The following is a 21798-nucleotide window of genomic DNA, read 5'->3' as shown; positions in this document are numbered from 1 at the left end:
TTCTGGGTTGGGTCGGGTTTCAGTTCGGGAGTTTCGTGGGAAAACTCATTTTCCCATGGATCGTTTTTCAGCAAAAACGAAGCTGAAACCCGAAACCGGAAAAACGAATCAAAAAAAAAAATCTGAATCAGAAAAAACACCACCCCAACTCTTCAAATTTACTGTATTACAATCCCCCCACCATCCCGATTCCTCCCCAAGACTTACTGAAAGCCCTGGTGGTCCAGCGGGGTCCCGTGAACGATCTCTCCCTCTGGGCCGTCGGGCTGTCGGGCCTGCTACGAATCAAAATGGCGCCGATGGCCCTTTGCCCTTACAATGTCACAGGGGCTACCGGTGCCATTGGTCGGCCCATGTCACATAGTAGGAGCAATGGATGGCCGGTACTTGTATGATCTTCAGCTGCTGTTAAATTCTTTGCTTCTGTGAATGAATTATTTTGCCTTTTCAAAATTTGGCTTGTGCATTCCTTTCTAGCTACTTGTCATTTGGATAATGGCAGTGAAACTGGCTTAGAGGCTGTAACAGATCCACTCTTATGTCAATATTTGGGGACTTCAGGGGCTCAGTATTTAAAAGGAAATATATATGACCCTGATGCACTTGAAGCATGCCATGCAGGTAAGATCTGATCACAGAAAAATTGTTATATGGTAAGAATTCTTCCAAGTTTAATATTTTTGTTTGTTTTTAAGCCTACAGTCCTGATCATCGAGCTATTGACATGGATCCTTATGAATCTAGTTGTTTAAGGAGAAAAGAATGCTATCCATATACACAACCACCTGAAGATATTTATGACCAAGATATTAACAGTGCTGGAATACAGCCTCAAACTAGCAAACTGCTTGCCTCTGTTTACACACACAGTGCAGGAAATGGAAGTTCAAACATGGACCTTCTGGATGTTAAGAGTAAAGAACAGATAGGTACAACAAGTGTCACTTTCATTGGTATGTAGGCGTTTTCTTCTGTAATAAAGAACAATTTCAGAGGAATGCTAAATGAACTAAGTGTTATCTGAAAGGAAGGATGGGATTGTTGCAAATTTTTGTTTTCAAAAGTCAGCCACAGCTAATACATTTATAGTTATTATAGTCTTCCATGATGCTGCGTGAAGAGCTGCAGAATTTGCTGGTCCCTCGCTGTAATAGACTGGGGCCTGGATCAGGTGGGTGAAGGGCAGCTGCCCTTGGTGGTATGATTCAACTTTCTCCCAATTCCTTCCTGTTTCTCACCTCCCTTCCCCACCAGCGCTGATCCACCACTACTAAAAGAGCAGGTCAGGTGGCATCATCCTCCCCTGCCTGTTGGGACTGGTTGCTGCTTTCAACTGTGCAGGACAGTGAAAGTAGCATGTAGGCCAGGAGGCAGGGGAGAAGGAAGAGGATGTGGCCCGATAGGTTGCCACTCTCTCTTCTTCTTGCTGCAGTGATCAGTGCCAGCGGGGGGGAAGTTGTATGGGTGAGAACTAGGAAGGAGATTGGGGAAGGGATATATGAAAGTTGGGCTGGGAGATAGAGATGTGATGATGAGGTAGAATCAGGAAGGAAATGGGGGATGTAATGGAGGGGTGGAATCAGGAGGGATCTTGTAGGAAAGAGTTACGGAAGAGGAAATGGAGACAGGGATGTAATGGGAGTGAAAGAAGAGCTAAGGATTTTGATAGAGAGGTTTGGGGAGTTATGTTAAAGTGACTGGGAGATAGGGATATGAATAGAGAGGATGGAGGGGTTGTGTGACAAGGGCAAAGGGAGAATGGGGTGCATTAGAAAGGGGGACTGGGGTATGGTAGATAGGGGTAGGTGTATTTATGGTAATCTGAAATGGAGACAGAAAACTAGAGGTGAAGAAAGGAGGGGAACTCTGGAATTTGTTGGCAGGGGATGTGGTTAGTGCAGTTAGTGTAGCTGGGATTAAAAAAGGATTGGATAAGTTCTGGGAGGAGAAGTCCATTACCTGCTATTAATTAAGTTGACTTAGAAAATAGCCACTGCTATTACTAGCAACAGTAACATGGGATAGACTTAGTTTTCGGGTACTTGCCAGGTTCTTATGGCCTGGATTGGCCACTGTTGGAAACAGGATGCTGGGCTTGATGGACCCTCGGTCTAACCCAATATGGCATGTTCTTATGGGTGTACTTTTACATGTTCTGGGTCTTGATTTGTTTTCAAAATATCTCTTCTGTACATTAAACAGGATTTTATACATGTATATCATTTTTGAAAATTAAGTCATTAATATGCAAATGTATGCAGTTTTGATTTAAGAAAAAAAGTGCCTCAAATATTTCAAACTCTAGCTTCAGGTTCTACCTTGTTACTGCCAGAAACTGGGAGCTATGCTAATAGGCAAGAACTGTTTGACATTTAACTAGCAATCTTGTATATTTATCATGTCAGTAACTACTGGCAAGAACTGGTAGTAAGTATCAAAAAGTTAAGATTATCATATTTTATATGATGGACTGTATTAGCAATTTAACATTCAAAAAATACATCAGAAGGCAGTTACCTGTCTAGATGTTTCAATTAGGAACTTACTGCTTTGCTGAATATACACATTTGAAATGTGGAATATAGGAACTAATTTTATAAGCACTCAGGCTCAATATAGATAACATTTATTGGCGGAAAAGTTTATGTGAAATTAAAAAAAAAAAGTTAAAACTGGTCTTCTGAGAGACTTTAAAAAAAAGTTTCACTTCTCATATACAGAAAAACCTATTATTTTTATGGGTTTTACAAGAGAATTAAATAAAGGCTATGAACAGTTTCATAAGCCCCCAGTGCTTTTCAACCTTTTATTATTTCATTGCATGCTTTTGTGTTTGCTTGATTTTCCTGATGCAAGGAATCAAATTTTGCAATGTCATGATATTTTTCATTACAAATTATAACTAACATAGAGGGTCATTTATGAAAGTGCTATATGGCGTTTTCACATGCATTAAAGGCGTTTTTGCATGCAAAAAATGCCTTTAACGCATGCGAAAACGCCATTAACGCATGTGAAAGCACCATAATGTTTGGTACGATGCAAATGAGAAAAAGGGGAGGATACTGGGGTGGGAATTTTGGCCAAGTGAGATGGGCTTACAGTTTTGCGAAGCTGTATCTCAAGGCTTTAATGCGAATTTTAACTACACTTTTTTCATTTGCGTAAAGCCATGTGATAGGGCTTTATTGCGGGTGTGATATTTTTCGCACTTGCCATTTTAAGCTCCTGGAGATCCAGCCAAGCTATCAGGGCCCTCTTGGGGGGGGGGGGGGGGGCGAGAGAGAGAGAGAGAGGAAAAGTGCCTAGCCACAATGCCCTCATACTAGATTGGTATTTATATTCCTGTGGGAGGCCCACCTAGTCACTCAAGGTGATGATTAGGTATTAGTGTAGGGGTTAGGGGCCACTTTGACATTCAAAGTAAGGCAGAGCTGTCGCAGCCATCTGCAACCGACAGACGCAACACTTTGAAATTCAAAGTGAGACGTACGAGGTAAAGAGTCCATCAAGCTAGTTTGAGAGAACATTGCACAAATCTCATCTTTGGGTGAGTTTCCTCACTCCGAAGTTCAACAAATATTCACGAGAACTCTGTTCTGTTCGTACGTCTCACTTTGAATTTCAAAGTGTTGCGTCTGTCGGTCGCAGTTGGCTGCGACAGCTCTGCCTTACCTCTTTTTCTCCCTTTTCCCTCTCTTTGGGCAAGATGGCTGTCTCCGGTGCCGAGTGCCGCGGACCAGCATGGACGTCCCCATCCGCCATGCTGAGTCCCGTGGCCTCCTAGGACGCGAGTGCGCACATCTCTGACGCTCAAATACACGTCATGGCGGGAACCTCGGGGCGGCCCCACCGCATGACATCAGTACCTCCAGGTATAACTAGCCTCCGCTTCCGCTACCAATTTTAGTTAACAAAAACTTCGCTTCACTACTCTGCCTGCTCTAAGCTGCTAGCTTAGACACCTCCTTTCGCTAAGGTCCTCGCTCCAGCAGAAGCTCTAGACCAGGGGTCGGGAACCCATGGCTCGCGAGCCAGATATGGCTCTTTTGAGGGCTGCATCTGGCTCGCAGACAAGTGTCGCCATACTTCGCGGTTCCCCGCTGACCCAGCTGCTCCCCGGTCCTCCGCCGCCCGGGCTTAAAATGCTGTCAGCCCGGGCGGAACGCGGCAGGACAGCTGGAGTCAGCGGCACCGGCGTGCTCTCTTCTCCTCCCCTCCCCCTCCCCCGCGGCCCGGAAGAGGAAGTGGAGAGCATCGGGTGCCTGCGCGGGAAGAAGAGACCACACTAGCGTGGTCTCTTCTTCCGCGCAGGCACCCGATGCTCACCACTTCCTCTTCCGGGCCGCGGGGGGGAGGAGAAGAGAGCACGCTGACTGGAGTCATCCGGGTGCCTGCGCGGGAGTCATCGGGTGTCAGCCGGGTGCCAGCGCTGGAGTCATCGGGTGCCTGCGCGGGAAGACCCGCGCAGGCACGCTAGTGTCCGGGAAGAAGACTGCAGCGCGGCTCGGAGGAAAATGAAAATCTTCAACCGCGGCCGATGGGACTCCGCCTTCGCCTCCGCGAGGGCTGAAAATGAAGGAGGTTAGTGTTGGGAGGTGGCTGCTGCTGCCGCGAGTTCCCGGGGGGGGGGGGGGAGGGGGGAGAGAGAGAGTGAATGAATGAGCGAGCAAGCATGTGTGTTTGAGATCCTGTGTGTGTGAGTGAGAGATTGCATGTATGTGAATGATTGAGAGCCTGTATATGTGAAAGAGAGTATGTCTGTGATTGAGATCCTGCCTGTGAGAGAGAGAGCATGAATGTAAGTTTACCATTGGGAACCTGTATGTGTAAGTTTGTAATTGAAAACCTGTTTGTTTGAAAGAGTATGTGTGTATGATTGAGATCCTTTGTGTGTGAGAGAGATCATGTGTATGTATGATTAAGAGCCTGTGTGTATAAGTAAGAGAGAGATCATGTGTGTCTGACAGCTGGTTTAGGTGATGGAGCATGTGAGTATGTGATTGAGAGCCTGTGTTTAAATGAGAGAGAGAGAGACCATGTGTGTCTGTGTGATTGAGAGCTGATTTAGGTGAGGGAGCATGTGAGTATGTGATTGAGAGCCTGTGTTTAAATGAGAGAGAGAGACCATGTGTGTATGTGTGTGATTGAGAGCTGATTTAGGTGAGGGAGTATGTGATTTAGAGCCTGTGTGTAAATGAGAGAGAGAGAGACCATGTGTGTCTGTGTGATTGAGAGCTGATTTAGGTGAGGGAGCATGTGAGTATGTGATTGAGAGCCTGTGTTTAAATGAGAGAGAGAGACCATGTGTGTATGTGTGTGATTGAGAGCTGATTTAGGTGAGGGAGCATGTGAGTATGTGATTGAGAAGCCTGTGTGTAAATGAGAGAAAGAGAGGACATGTTTGTAAGCATGTGAATGAGAGTCTGTGTGTGAGAGAAAAAGACAGCATGTATTTATGTGATTGAAAGCCTGTGTGTGTGTAAGCGTGAAAAGATAGACAGCATGTGTGTAAATGTGTAATTAAGAGCCTATATAAGTGAGAGAGAAAAAACATTTGTATATGTGAGTGACTGAGAGCATGTGTGTATAGGTGTGTCATTGAGAGCCAGTGTGAGAGAGAGCGCTGGTATGTGACTGAGAGAGGAGAAAGTTCCAAGCAAACCACCCCACCTCCTGCTAATTCAGAACAATCTCAGGACACCTGGATATCAAACGTTCCCAGGTATGCAGAGCAAAAAAATTTTTGTATCCTTATTATTTTTCATTACTGGATCTTTGTGTCTGCTATTTTGAAATATTTTGTTGGTATCTGGAAATGTTTTATATGAGTTTTTAATTATTGGATATTCCACTCATCAGCTGTTTCGAAATATGTTCTTTTTGTTAGTACAGTTTTACTGCTGATGATTTTATATTTCTTGATTTGTTTTATAAGGATGTGTGATGTTTCTTTTTTCCTTTGTTACACTGCATACAGAGACTCTGGCTTGTTGCAGTTTCCAATTCAGTTTTTGTCTGCATGCTTCTTGTTATGCGTTTTGGTCTCTTTATTCTATGTTAGGTGAGGGACAGCACGTGATTCAGGTGAGGTTTTCTGCTGGCGTGTAGTTTCTGTGTAGGACTCTATAGCAGCCTGACTTGGTCCGTTTTCCTAATAGGAGATGTATTGGTGTCTTAAGGCCTGGTGTAATATTTTCAGAGACTTATTGTACTTTAAAAGTGTGATCTTACATAAAATGCACACATTTACTTGTATTTAGTTTTAAACATATTGTATGGCTCTCATGGAATTACATTTTAAAATATGTGGCGTTTATGGCTCTCTCAGCCAAAAAGGTTCCTGACCCCTGCTCTAGACACCCGCTCCTCGGGGGTCTCTCACTTCCAACTTCCCTTCGGGGTCCTCACTAACCTAGACAAGCGCTCCTCGGGGGTCTTTTCCCTTATTCATTCCAGGATATTGGGTACTAGCTCCTCAAGGGCCTATCTACTTCATATCCTGCACCACGGACCTTCTATCCCACCATTCTACCATCAGGAAGACGCCTTCACTCTGTGAGTACCTCTACGAACCGTGCTCCAAGTCCATCCACCAGCCGAGGCGTTATCCGCACTGTGGGCTCCTGCCTATCATGAACATCTGGGTGAGACTATACTTCTGAGCCTGTTGAGCGTATTGGCACCTCGTGGATCAGTGCCTTACCTTCCTGCTTTACCATCTATTTACAGCAGTATAATAAAGACTCTATCCATTCTGTGTCTGCTAACTATGTCAGCCTATCGTAGGTGTTCCCCACGGGGCTCCTCCCCATGGGTGGAGTCATCTCCATTGCGACCAAGGGTCTACAATGCCTCAAGCACAACCCAAAGTGGCCCCTATCCCCTACACTAATACCTAAACCTCACCTCGAGTGACTAGGTGGGCCTCCCTTAGAGATATAAATACCAATCCAGTGTGAGGGCATTATGGCTAGTCAGGCTTTCTCTCTCTCTCTCTCTCCCCCCCCCCCCCCAACTCTCTCCCCACCCCCTCCAACTAGGGCTGGCTCTCCAGGAACTTAAACCTACTAAATATGGTCCCCCCAGTGGTTGTATGTAGAAAATATATCAATTCTGGCACTTATCGCAAACTGCGAAAAAGTTATCGCAATTTGCGCTTTGCATAGGTATTAGCGCAGATTGCGATACACTGCCTATTACCATAAAACACACCCCTTTTGATAAATCCAAGCAATAGTGGCCCTTCTCATCCTGCTGGTTCCTATGTCACCCTCCTCCTCTGATTATATTTCTCTACATCCACATCAGACACTTTGCTGCTTCACCCTAGTTGTGAGATGCTGTTAGCCTCCTTAATTGCAGTTTGTTAAATGGAAAATAATTTTATTGGCCTTTTCATTTTTAATTTGTATAATGTGCTTATTTTTAACCAAACTGGTTTCACAGTAAAAATTATTCACCCTTTTCATAATGGAGTATTCTGATTAGATTATGATCTGCTGTGTAAATAGGTAGTGGGTGCTTTTACTCAGGAATGTTTGAAAAGATATAAGGCTTACTTGAATCAGTACCCCTTAATGTGTCTAATCTTAAATTCTCCTAAAATGTACACAAGCCTTTACTAACACTTATTTCCATGCTGTATATTGTTTGTTCTTCATACAGAATAGTTTATTACCTTTAAAGTTGCTTTCAAAATGTGGCCCCCTCTTGGCCCAGACTATGATTTTACCCCTATTCTTGCGGTGACGAGTACCACATGAGAAATTGTATTTGCTAATATGATTTATCTTCGGTTTTGAGGCCTGAGTGGATTACCCTGATTCCACAATTCAGTGCTCTTCCCAAACAACCTTTCACTTGTGGCACCACAGACTAGATAAAATTATCACACCAAAATAAAATAGTAATTAACCCTTTTACTAGTATTGTGTAAATAGACAGTAAATCAAACCAGAACATTAAATGGGAAGAGTATAATAGTGATGTATATTACAAACTTGCAGTTTTCTTATTTTATATCAGGCAATATATACTGGGTTATGGTATGTTAGCCAGAGCAACCAATATACTCATGTGGATAGTAAAAAAATAAAAAAAAATAGGGAGCTCTTAAAAGAGAAAGGGGGAAAACAAATAAGTACACAACTTTTAAAGATTGTCTGTACCCCTGAGTACTCAAAAAGGTGTGGAGGGGGAAACAGAACCACCCCAATGTTACTGGTTTGTAAAGGGTGCACCCTGTCCCAAACACAAAATTGTATGGAAAATAAACAATCAAGAAAATGAAGAAATCCCTCTTCATGATGGAGCTGGCTAGATGAAAAATCCAGCAAGGAAGGGTAACAAAATTATTAATGTCCTTCATAACTTCAAATATTTTTGTGGTATGTCAGGCAAATTTGTCAGCGTACCGACATGGTTAACAGAACCGTGAAGCTTCTGTTAACCACGTTGGTATTCTGACACATTTGCCTGATATACAATAAAAATATTTGAAGTTATAAAGGACATTAATAATTTTGTTGCCTTCCTTGTTGGATTCTTCATTGATAATTTTTGGTTGGACTGCTCGCTCTTGTTGGAGCTGGCTAGATGGCATATCAAATAGATGAATACTGCAGTGTGTGAAATGTCTCTCTCTCCTGGAGAGGTTTCCCAAATGGTTTACTTGATACTAAACAGAAAGCTGGCCTGGTTTCAGTCTCTTACAGAAAGACCATGGTCTACTGATTTTTCTTTCCCAGTAGCTTGCCAGCAAGGGTTTATGCTTGATTTCGGATGAAAAGCTCAAGTGATTAAGATGAGTTATTGAATTTGGGGACAAAAGGAAATTAACAGTCTCCCTCCTCTGCTAAAATACTCTGCAAAGTTTATGTTACTTAACTCATTTTCTTAGGAGGGTGGTACAGCCATGTGCTTCAGGGCTTGGATATCTCTATAAAGGAAATTTCTCAATCTCTCAGCTCCTGGCTCCTCTGTCCCTTGTTGGGATTTTACATGTAGCTCAGCTATGAAGCAAGAACAGCTGTACCTCTGTTTCCTCACAGCACAGACTTCTATATCTCCCTCTTGATAATTAGCTCTTCAGGAGAAGAACTGATTGCAGGGCTTCCAGGTGTATTCCTCTCTTCCTGGCTCCAACTCTTGGCCATCACTGCCCCACACACATAGATGGAGCCGGCCAAATTGTGCCTTTTCTACCTTAAATGGTCTCCCAGCATTCCTTTGACTTCCCCCTCTGCTGGCTATGTAATGTTGTTCTCTGGGCAGGCTAAATAGTACAGCCCTTTTCACAACTTGTTAACACTGTGAGTGCTGGATGCTGGTTCTTGCAGAACATTTGTCATTCACAGGAGGGCACACAGGGGTTTTTGATGTATTTTTATATCCCTTCACCTTGGCTGCAAGGGCTTGCAGTCTTCTGCTGCTTGACAGGTCCAAAGCACATCACTCAGATCCAGACACAGTTCGGTCCACATTGTAAGGCTTCAACACATGAAAAACTTGTGGTGACAGGAATCTGGTTAATAGCAGCTTATTTATAGGGTAACTAGCTTACAAAAACAGTCCTAACATGCACAGATTGTAATTTTAGCATGGTAGTGCTCTTCTGAAATATGCTGTTTACTCTGTGGTAGTACTTTTCTCTTTCATATTATGGTGCTACTGTAAATAGAAAGTATACACATCCAAGAATAGATATACATAACAGGGTCACTTCAGTCCATATTCTAGAGTTAACTTATTTATTTATTTCAGGATTTATAGGCCACCTATACACAGTTCTAGGTGGCTTACATCATTGACGTATGAGAAAGCTGGACATAAGGTAGCAAAGATGCAAAAACATAACTAAAAGATGCATTTATCTTTCTGGTCCTTATGTAGTTAATTTTTTGCCTTTATCATACCTGTGGTGCATTAGTCTGCAAATAGAACCTTTTAGCCCAATACACAGTTCATGCGTAGTTTCTAGAACTGAGCAGTCAATTACTTTTTTTATAGGTGTATATTTTTTTTAATTTGTAGGAACATTTGGAAAACCTTTGTGGAGGCCTCAGTTGGATTCCTTTTCCAGCCTCGGACAGCCAGGAACTTGTCAGCCAGTATTCTCCCATGCTATCCCTCATGCCTCATTGGGCATGGATCTAGAGGAAGAGGGAAAGGACAGGACAGTTTCTCAAGACGATAATATTTGCCTCCATAAACAAACATCTGAAAATTATAGAACTCCTACTTTTCAGTGCTACGATTTGAATACATAGCTGTTTCTGAACGTCCAACAGACTTATGTATCCAAAGAAATATCTTGACATACTACCTCAAACAGAACTTTTCTTTAAATGGAAACAAAACGTACGTGTGTGTGTTTATTTTATTTTATTTTTTTTTTACCTGTTTCCTCCTGCTCCTTTGTACCTCCAGCTCAATCGGAACCAGAAGTGGGATCTGGCACTATGAAACTTCATTCGCAATTAATAGGGATTTTCTCCCATAGTTTATATTTCTCCCCCTCTCTCCAGCATACCTAATCTGGTCATTGCAGCACAATCCTGGACCAGGGCACCTTTTGGGAATCCTGCAGTTATGTGCCCTGAATCTACTCACTGTTATGACCCGCAACTTCCAGACACAGACACCCCAAGGAGTGAAGACCTGACTTGGGGATTGAACTGGAAACTTTCCACATAGCAATGCACAATACCATTGACCCAGAGCCAGCCATTTGTTTAATGGAACCAAAGAGTTTTGAAAGAATGTGCATTTTTATATAGACTTGCAGAAAATTACAAATGTTTGCCAAAAAGTAACATTTTTGTTTTAACAGGGAGTACGTTCCATATAGAAAAATATACTTTCTAATAATTGTATAGCTTTGTTTTATAAAAGTGGTAACTTTGTAATTTAAATGTAAATAATACTGTATTTGTATAATGCCAAATTCTTTAAAATTGAGTGCTAAAATGTAAACTGTATAGTCGTGTAGCTTTGTGTGATAGGATGATGTTTGTAAGCATCATATAATTTTTGCACAATACTTTAAATAAAATATGCTGCCTTGTGGTCTAAAACAACTTTGCATAAACTGGGTATCAATGATTTAAGTTAAATTTGAGTAGTGTCTTGTGAAAACTTGCTGGATTTTGTGGTCAGAATAGCGGAACCTTGTCTTAAAATCTGTTATCTGTCCAAAACAGAGTGACAGATAACATAGTTTACTCACCCTTAAACCGTTTTATGAACTATATAACCCAGATGTCTTCCATTAATACACAGACTTTCTAAGGCTTAATAATGTTGTCATAGCTAGATGTCTGTGTAATGGCATTCTCTTCCACGAAAGTTCAAATATTTTATACCTTATCCATTTACCCTGATTTTTTTGTCACGCTCTGTTCTTTGTTCCCTATTATTTGCCTTCTTTGTTTAAGGCAGCTGAGAGAAACAATGTCAGATGCTTTTTAGCCAGGAGTGTCTTTCTCTTTTCTCTTTAGAAGAAATGTAATTTTATACTTTAATCAAGTAAGCAATTTTATTACTGAATTTTTGAATACTGGAATGTGAAATTAGATACCTGGTACTGGTTAGCTATTTTCAGGCAAAGGATGAAGTCCATTCATTAAATTATAGGAAAACTAAATGCAGAAATTTACCCTTTAATTGTTCAGTTTTTGCTAACATGTCTTTTTTGTTACAAATGGAAACTCCCTTGTTGGTGATTATTTTATTACACATTTGGCTGTTCAAGGGTTAAGGTAAAAACACTGGAAGTTAAATCTGCTCACTCTGAAGGTGCACATTTATATTGCTGTCTAATTTCTCTAAAACCAAATTGAATGCAGCTGTTGGAACAGTACCTCATAGACCTAGTTTTTAGAGGGCATATTAGGAGGAAAAGTCCTGCTGCATAATGGAGCTCAGTTTCAGACTTTATAGCCAGACAACCCAGAACTCACATTGTGGTGTAATTCCCCCCTTTTAATTTAGGTGCCAGCATTTGAGATGGGAAGTTGATCCTTCCTTGGACCACCAGACATGAAGAACAAAGATTTGGATTTTGCAGGTTTTATCCTTGTGATCTTGCCAGACTTACGGAATCTTTGTTTACTTGTGCTCTATTTTCCAGATGTGATAACATTGATACAGGTGTTCTATATTAACACACTGATTAGTTTGTCCTTTAGCGGGAGAACCTTGTATTAGTTGGTAAAATTGAACGGTTTTAAATTAAATTTCACTAATTGTCATAAGGTTTATTATACTTAGCCAGAAGTAATACATTAACTGTTCTACTAGATAAGACAACGTGTTACAAACAGGTGCATTTTTATTTTTATACTGCATTATAGGAAATAATTTGGTTTCTTGGTTTCTTGGCTAGGTGGGCTTCCTCACCCCTCTTCCTCCTCCCATACCTTATGTTAATAAATCTTTAAACAGAAATGAGAGGGTTTTTATAACCGGTTTACAATTCTTTTTCACTTAACAGCCGAATTTTAAAAGCCCTGCACGTAGTAAAACCGGGGAGTTATGCGCATGGCTGGGTCCTGCTCACACCGAGTGCATTTTCGAAAGGGACCGGCTATGCGCGTAACCCCCGGTACACGCGGAAGAACCGGGCAATTGAAAAGAGGCGGGACGTGGGGGTGGGGTCTGGGGGGGCAGGGGGCAGGCCGGGACAGCACCATTAGACACTGTCCTGGGGAAGCACGCGCTGGTAGCTGACTGGCGCACATAATTTACTTCTACTTCAGAGGAGCAGTAAGTATAAAAATAAAAAAATTGGTGATAGGAAGGGTTAGTTTAGGGGTCAGGGAAGAGGGAGGAAGGATAGGGTTAGGGGTAGGGAAGTTCCCTCCTGGTCCATTCCTTTATTGAAACAGACTGGGTGGGAACTAGGGAAGCCCTACTTACGTCGCCGCACGTAATTAAAAAAAATCACCACCACCCCACCCCCCCCGCACATGGAGGAGACCAACTGCCCGCACGTGAGCGCGAGGATATTAAAACCAGTACGCATGGTGCGCATAAGAATCCTATTTTATTACATGCACCCGCATGTTATAAAATAGCCGTGGCCATGTGTGCATGCCAGGAACCGTGCGCGGGTTTTAAAAAAACACCCATATGGGAGTTGCCTACATCGTGGCATAATGATCAGGCACACACATGCTGCACTTCACTCTTGCATTTTGCAGCAAAAACTGTCACGAGAAAAGTAGGGTGATTAGTCTTATTCTCAATCTATTTTGCCATGTGCATCGTTTGTCAGTGATTAGAATGGCCTCATTTTTTTTTTATTAATTTTTGTAAAAAGCAAGTGATAGTTAACTTTCAGGCCCATTTTCAGTAAGCCAGCAAGCAGACAAATTATCCAGCTCAATTTAGCTGGATAGTTTGTCCCTTATATTCAATGAACTAAATGTCCTGCTGAATATACTCGCTTAAAATTGTCCAGATATAGCCAGATAATTTTAAAACCTAACCGGCTATATTTGAATATAACTGGTTAGAGGATAACTTTCAAACTGTGTGCAGCATCATATATGTGTGTGTATATGGTCATGAGCAGATCTACACTAGTATTTTATAAACCACGCATAATAATATACATGCACTTCCGAAAGTACATGTATCTCTAACCTCCACCATATGCGTATATGTCAGTTTACGCATGAATACATACTGGGGTAGATTTTCAAAGCCTGGCGGTGCGCGTAAAGCCCCAGGACTTTTCTGAATTGGCGGGCAAGGGCGTGGTTGGGCGGTCCGGGATGCATGGCTGAGGACTCCAGCACAGGGGGATCGCATGCCGACAGTCTGCTTGCGCGCACAAGTTACACCTGCCTCTGGCAGGCATAACTTCCAAAACAAAGGTACGGGGGGGGAGGGTTCTTTAGGTCGGGGGGGCGTTCCCTCCAAGACCGCTCCGATTTTGGCGCGGCCTCGGAGGAACGGGGAAAGCCAGCAGGGCTCCTCGAGGGCTTGGCACTCGCAATTTGCACTAGTGTGCACCCCCTTGCGCGCGCCGACCCTGAATTTGATAACATGCGCGCGGCTGCACGCACATGTTATAAAATCGGTTGTACATTTGTGCACACCGGGTTGCGCACACAAATGTACGCCCGCACGTATGTTTTAAAATCTGCCTCACTGCATTGAAAGAACGTATATCACTGCATAGAACACAAATGCTTTTCCTATCTATTTTAAAAATATATATATGTATATTTTACTTGCGAAAATAAAGTAGCATTTACTTGCATATATCTGCGTATTTTTACAAATGCACACATCAAGGAAATTGCCAGTTTTACTAGTTAATCTACCAGTTTGCCCAGTCCTTCTCCAGGTCAGTCCTTCCTGGTTTTTAAACCTGAACTCCCCCCCAGTTCATCCAAACCTCCCACTCAGTACTACACAATCCATTTATTATTAGTTATACTAAATAATTAGCAGGTGTAAAATTATGCGTGTAAGCTGGTAAATCTGTGGGCATGAGTGACTTTTAAAATGGCCACTTTTGCACATAAATGTTGGTCCCTGCCTAGACCACCCCCTTTTTTACACGTGTGCATATATGCATGCAAAAGCGGAAATACATACGTATTTTTGACTTCTATAAAATATGGAATACAGGAGTAGAGGCTCATTACGCAGCCTCTTGTGGCTGGATAAATTGCCACTTAACTGGATATCTTTGGTTAAGTGATACTGATTAAAAAAAAAAAACTTGAGTGTGGGCCTGCAGTCCAATTCCCACCCTTCTCCCAAATATAAATACATTGCCCTGCCAAGGCTTTCCCCAAACCCCTCCAAGGTGGATAAAGCAGTTCAGTCCCACCTTCCTTCCTTCCTATCTTTTGTTTTTTTGTTTGACCTGGCTTCCTCCTTCCCCCCCCCCCCTCCCCTATTCCCACCCACCTCCAGCTTACTCAGGAGGCTGCCAGATTAAACAAAAAAAGAAACCTGTTTGGGGGGGGGGGGGGGGAAAGCTGGCCTGTAGATCCCTGCATTAGTTGTTATCTACATCGAATAGTTTGAAGGAGTTGGGTCTTGGTCCAGCAAGACTGTTAATTTAATATTTAGAAGTGGGGGAATTGAGCAGCAGGCCTCACTTAAAAAACAAAAAAAAGTGTCTCTTAACTGGATATCATTGGAAGGTAAGTTCCAAGTTATTCAGTCCCACAAAACCAGATAACTTTAGACCTACTCTGAAACAGGTCTAGTTACCTGGCTAACTTAGCTGGATACAATTGAAAATTGGTTAAATTAGCCAGATAACCTAGGCCCGGCCTAGAATGCTCCCCAAACGCTTTTTTTTTTTAATCTGGTTAGATTTCAGCTGGTTAATGACTTATCTAACTACAGTCTATCAGGTTAAGTGCCCCAATATTCAAAAAGGTGCCATTTAACCTAGTAACTTGTGAATTATCCAGAATAATTGTGAATATTGACCCCAGAGTATCTAAAACATTCCTGTATTGTTGAATGATGATTCTTAATCTGTTAACACTGAATGTTTCAGAACAGCATAGCTGAAACTGTCAGATGAAAGATAATACCTGAAAATTAGAAAGGTTTCTGATATTTCTTTAGATATTTACACAGCTATAAATGCTATAATTGGTGGGTGATGTAATGCAAAATTAATTGCAGCTAGCCATGGTTACAAATGAACATTGCATATCTGCTCCAAAAAATGTTTACTTCCCAACGTTTATTCTGATCAACTAGGATGACTGGAATTCAACAGTGGGGTCATTTGAAATGTGTTTATAGCCTGTATTTTCTCAACACATTGAACAACAAAATGTTCTGCCAAAAAGGCTTATTAACTCAAAGTGGTATACGGCTTACTAAAGCAATCACTAAAATAGTCAATATATGCTTTACATAATTATTCATTTACATACTGTTTTTTTCCAGCAAATCATTTTGACCTGAATACATTTTATAAGTGATGTTTAAAAAAAAATTCCCTTAGCTTGGCTGCAGGAGCGCTCTCAAGTAGACCTTGCTCACTGTGTATGTACACTATGAAAGACAGAACAGCAGTATGTTACACTTGGCTGCAGATTTCTGCCAACACCAGGAGAGCATATTTTACTGCAGAGCTTACAATAAATACACAATGAACCACTTTTCTTGCAGAGGATATGGTTAGGAGTGTTCATGTTTTAATGGGTTAGATGGGATTTTAGAGTGTATCTACAGGAGAGGAGATGTTGAACAGGCTAATTTTAAATTGAGCGTACACATGCCCTTACACATGCAAATCAGCACGCATGCAGAGATATGCTGCAATTTTAAATCATTTGTGCACTTGCACACATGTTTTAAAATATACCTCCCATCCACAGGTATGCGCCTAATTTAAAGAGATAGTTTAAGCAAAAATACTTCACGTATCTTCTATAGTACTTTGCCAGTTTTTGCGCTCATATTGTAAAACATGTTCATGTAAAGGTCATCCCAGTTTTTCCAGTTACTCCACCAGTTTGCCCTGTTAATATCATGGCCTTCAAGACCCTTCTGGTTCTTCATCCTGTACACCCCCCAAGTTGACCGAGACCCCTCTGTTGTGAGACCCGATCGCGATTGCCTGCGATCGGGCCTCCCTACCTTTTCCCCGCAGACCAGTCGGGACTCCTCTGCCGGGGCTCGGCAGAGCACGGGCCGCAGCGTGATGGCGTCCTGCCGTCAAGACACAGCATCGGGAGAGCCGCGGCTGGCCCCGCCCCTTAAAGGGGCCAGGCCGCGGAAACGAGGTCGGCCCCAGAGATGACGTCACTTGGGAGGGAGATTTAAACCTCCTCCGCCCAGACCCAGACGCCTTCACAATAGGTCTTGCGTGTTGCCGTCTGGATTCCCTGCTGACTCCTGCCTGGTTTTTGATTCTGTTTTGCCTGCCGCCTGCCTGACCCTTGGACTGTCTATTGAATTCTGCCTTGCCTGCCGCCTGCCTGACCCTTGGACTGTCTATTGAATTCTGCCTTGCCTGCCGCCTGCCTGACCCTTGGACTGTCTATTGAATTCTGCCTTGCCTGCCGCCTGCCTGACCATTCGGATTGCCTACGGACTCTGTTTGCTTGCTGCCTGCCTGAACCTCGGATTGCCTACGGACTCTGTTTGCTTGCTGCCTGCCTGAACCTCGGATTGCCTACGGACTCTGTTTGCTTGCTGCCTGCCTGAACCTCGGATTGCCTACGGACTCTGTTTTGCTTGCTGCCTGCCTGAACCTCGGATTGCCTACGGACTCTGTTTTGCTTGCCGCCTGCCGGAACCTCGGACTGCCTACTTACCTCGCCTGCTGCCTGGAATCGAGACTTCCACTTTCCGGAGTCGTGAGGCACCCGGTTCTTCAGGTGGGTGTCTCTCTTTCTCCGGGTAAAGGGTCCACAGTATACAGGGTATAACAGATTGTGAAGGCCATGGACCCAGTGGATCTATCAGGGCTTCAGGCAATCCCGGGCCTGGCCCAGCAGTTAATGCAGCAGCGTCAGCAACAACAACAGCAGCAGCTAAGCCTGGAGGCACTCTCAGCTACGGTGGAACATTTAGTGCGGCACCTGGAAACACCCCGTGGAGCCGAAGCTGCTGCTCCTGCACCACCGCCGCCTAGTGTTTTTGCCTCAGTTTCTCATCTGCCTGCTCCTCCTCGCTACGCAGGAGAGGCAAAGTTATGTCGTGGTTTCCTTAACCAGTGTTTCATCAGGTTCTCATTACAAGCACAACAATTTCCCAACGATCAGACAAAGACAGCCTTTATCATCTCCCTGCTCGACGGGAAGGCTATGGCATGGGCATCCCCCCCCTATGGGAGAAGACGGATCCCATATTGAGTGACCTATCCAAATTCGTTGCCACTTTCCGCCAAATTTTCGATGAGCCAGGGAGATCAGCTACCGCCTCTTCAGAACTACTTAACCTACGTCAAGGGTCCCGCACTTTAGCGGATTTTGCCATCGAATTCCATACACTGGCTTCAGAAGTAGGATGGCAACCAGACTGTCTAAGGGGCATTTTTTTGGAAGGCGTATCCCCCCGTATCAAGGATGAACTTGCGGGGAGGGATCTTCCTGAGAATCTGGATTCTTTGATTGACCTGGCAGGACGAATAGACCGACGACTCCAACAAAAGGCCAAGGAGGCTAAATCTTCTCGTCGACTGTTTCCCTTGGCTCCCACCTTTTCTCGTCCTTTGGTAACTCCTGGTCCGGCTGAAACTCCGATGGAGACTAAAGAAGAGCCTATGCAATTGGGTAGGAGTCGGCTGACAGCGGAGGAGAAACAGCGACGAAGGAGGATGGGGCTGTGCCTATACTGCGGCAACCGGGGTCATCTTCTGGCCCAGTGTCCCGAACGTCCGGGAAACTTCCGGTCCTAGGAGTCTTGGGGGGGCAGACCCTAGGGAGTAATCTTGCTCCTCAATTCATAGTACCGGTGACTCTTCAAGGTGAAACAGGACCTTTCACCACTCAGGCTCTGGTTGATTCCGGAGCAGGGGGGAATTTTATACTGGCAGAGCTGGTCCTTCAATTACAGATTCCAACACGCCCTCGGGAGACTCCTTTATTTGTTTCGTCTATTCGTGGGGAGAACCTCCCGGGACGAATTACCTCCTGCACTGTACCTATACGCCTTACTACCGGGGTGTTGCATCACGAAGAAATTACATTTCTCATCTTGGAAAAAGCCATCCACCCAGTGGTACTGGGTCTGCCCTGGTTACAACAACACTCTCCTACCCTTGATTGGAGAACTCTCCAAATAGCAGCATGGGGCCCAGACTGCCATAAGACTTGTATTCATTGGACACATCAAACCATGGTGCCGATCGCTGCTACTAAACTGGCCATACCACCCCAATACTCCGACTTCATGGACGTTTTTTCTAAAGAGAAAGCGGAGATTCTACCCTGCCATCGACGATTCGATTGTGCCATTAACTTACTTCCGAACGCCATTCCTCCTAGGGGACGGATTTATCCCCTTTCAGGTCCAGAGTCTCAAGCTATGTCGGATTATATCCAGGAGAACCTTGCACGGGGATTCATCCGGCCATCCACATCTCCGGCAGGTGCGGGGTTTTTCTTCGTACCCAAGAAAGACGGGTCATTAAGACCCTGTATTGACTACAGGGGTCTCAACTCTATTACTTGCAAGGATCGTTATCCCCTTCCTTTGATACCTGAATTACTCGACCAATTACATGGTGCTAAGATTTTCTCGAAACTGGACTTGCGGGGAGCCTACAATCTGGTCCGAATCAAACCAGGGGATGAGTGGAAGACCGCTTTCAACACTCGTAACGGTCACTACGAATATCTAGTAATGCCATTCGGATTATGCAATGCACCAGCTGTCTTTCAGAAACTAATGAATGAGATATTTCGGGATATGTTATATAACCAAGTGATTATCTATTTGGACGACATCCTCATTTATTCCAAAGACCTGACTACCCACCGTAAGGATGTTAAACAGGTACTCCAACGATTAAGAGAGAATCAATTATTCGTGAAGCTGGAGAAATGCCTCTTCGAAAGACAGTCTCTACCCTTCCTAGGGTTTATTGTATCTACCACGGGATTTCTGATGGACCCAGAGAAGGTGGCGTGTATTCGGGACTGGCCACAACCGACAGGACTCCGTGCCATCCAGCGATTTCTAGGATTTGCTAATTTCTACCGGAATTTTATTCCACACTATTCTCACATCGTAGCACCCATTACGGCTCTAACCAGGAAAGGGGCAGATACAAAAGAATGGGCACCCGAGGCCCTACACGCCTTTAAAGAGATCAAGACCGCTTTTCTTCAGAAACCTTGCCTTCATCACCCGGACCCCAACAGACCTTTTATTGTAGAAGTAGACGCTTCAGACATAGTGGTTGGGGCAGTCCTCAGTCAGCATTCTGTTCTGGGGGCATTGCTTCCTTGTTCTTTCTTTTCTAAGAAGTTTTCACCTGCCGAACGGAACTACAGTATTGGCGACAAAGAATTATTGGCTATCAAAATGGCTCTAGAAGAATGGAGGCAATGGTTGGAAGGGGCCCAACATACCATCACAGTGTATACGGACCATAAAAATTTAGAATATCTTAACAAGGCTCAGCGGCGTAATCCCCGACAAGCCCGCTGGTCCTTATTTTTTTCACGATTTGACTTCATACTTAAATACCGTCCCGCTACCAAGAATGGTCGGGCCGACGCTCTTTCTAGATCTTATGAGACGGGAGATTCTCCTGAACCCTTTACTCACATCATCGACCCTGCAAAACTGATGCTTGCGGCTACCGAGACGATACCCCCGGGTAAGACAGTCGTTCCCCTCCGACTTCGCCCGAAGGTGCTTTCCTGGGCGCATGATTCCCTGTCTGCAGGACATCCTGGACGCACTGGAACATGGAACCTTCTATCCCGTTATTACTGGTGGCCACAGATGAAGAAGGATGTACAAGCATACGTGTCCTCTTGCCCGAAATGTGCGCAGCAAAAGCCTTTACCTGGCCGACCCTGGGGCCTCCTCCAACCCCTCTCCCCTCCTCAGGAACCGTGGACGCACATCTCTACGGACTTTGTAGTGGACCTTCCTCGGTCTGCTGGGAACCAGGTGGTCTGGGTGGTGGTCGATCGGTTCTCAAAAATGGCCCATTTTGTGCCTCTACCCAAGTTGCCCTCCGCTCCTGAACTGGCCGATCTTTTTTCCATGCACATTTTCCGTCTTCATGGACTTCCCCGCCATATTACCTCGGACAGGGGTCCTCAATTTACGGCCAAATATTGGAATGGGCTGTGTAAGAAGTTTGGCATCCAGCTGGACTTCACGACGGCTTTTCACCCGCAAGGTAATGGCCAGGCGGAGCGGGTTAACCGTGGCCTGAAGTTATTTTTACGTCTCTTTGTGAATCATCGCCAAGATAACTGGGCTCTCCTTCTACCTTGGGCGGAATTTGCCCATAATTCCCATGTCCACTCTGCCACCGGGCAATCTCCGTTTCAGGTCGTGTTTGGCCGTCAGCCTCGACCCCCGCTTCCTCTACCGCTTGCTGTGGATTCTCCGGCTGCTCATCTCTCAGCGCAGCACCTCCGTGAGCTTTGGGAGACCGCCAATGCCCGCCTTCATAGGGCGGCTGCAGCGGCTAAACGTATGGCGGATAAGCATCGTCGTCCTGCACCTCAGTTTCATTCCGGGGATCGGGTTTGGCTGTCCACCCGTCATTTACGGCTACGGGTTCCTTCCATGCGCCTTGCTCCCAGATACATCGGACCGTTCTTCATCTCCAAGCGCCTCGGTCCAGTTACTTACCGTCTACGGCTCCCCTCTACGCTCCGGATCCACGATTTCTTTCATGTATCGCTGCTCAAACCTCTGGTCTCCTCCCCTTTTCACGACCCGCTATCTCCACCCTCCACGATTTCTTCTGTGGACGACTCCGTCTATCAGGTTCGGGAGATCTTGGACATCCGTCGCTTTCATAGACGTTGTGAGTATTTAATCGCATGGGAGGGGTTCGGCCCTGAGGAGAACTCGTGGGAGCCAGCTGTCAATATTTTGGATAAAACCTTACTCCATCAATTTCATCTTGCCCATCCTGAAAAGCCAGGCCCTTCCAGAAGGGGGCGTAAGAAGGGGGGTACTGTTGTGAGACCCGATCACGATTGCCTGCGATCGGGCCTCCCTACCTTTTCCCCGCAGACCAGTCGGGACTCCTCTGCCGGGGCTCGGCAGAGCACGGGCCGCAGCGTGATGGCGTCCTGCCGTCAAGACACAGCATCGGGAGAG

At 44.5% G+C, this 21798-nt stretch overlaps 1 protein-coding gene across 3 annotated transcripts in view; it reads left to right on the top strand.

Annotated features, from left to right (window-relative positions):
• The window catches only part of LRIG3 (leucine rich repeats and immunoglobulin like domains 3), a 266498-nt gene extending 255417 nt beyond the window's left edge, over positions 1-11081 (top strand). For 2 of the 3 annotated variants that reach the window (XM_029615807.1, XM_029615809.1), the window contains exons 17-19: positions 478-621; positions 696-953; positions 10036-11081. In XM_029615807.1, coding sequence (XP_029471667.1) covers positions 478-621; positions 696-953; positions 10036-10271 — 638 coding nt within the window. In that variant the 3' untranslated portion in view covers positions 10272-11081. The remainder of the gene's footprint in view (positions 1-477; positions 622-695; positions 954-10035) is intronic. The other variant, XM_029615808.1, reaches the window with a different exon arrangement.
• Positions 11082-21798: the final 10717 nt, after the last annotated feature.

The sequence above is a fragment of the Rhinatrema bivittatum genome, chromosome 9 (genome assembly GCF_901001135.1).
Source record: "Rhinatrema bivittatum chromosome 9, aRhiBiv1.1, whole genome shotgun sequence".
Lineage (NCBI taxonomy): Eukaryota > Metazoa > Chordata > Amphibia > Gymnophiona > Rhinatrematidae > Rhinatrema > Rhinatrema bivittatum.
The sequence above is the reverse complement of the archived record's forward strand: the minus strand, read 5'-3'. Positions and strand labels throughout refer to the sequence as shown.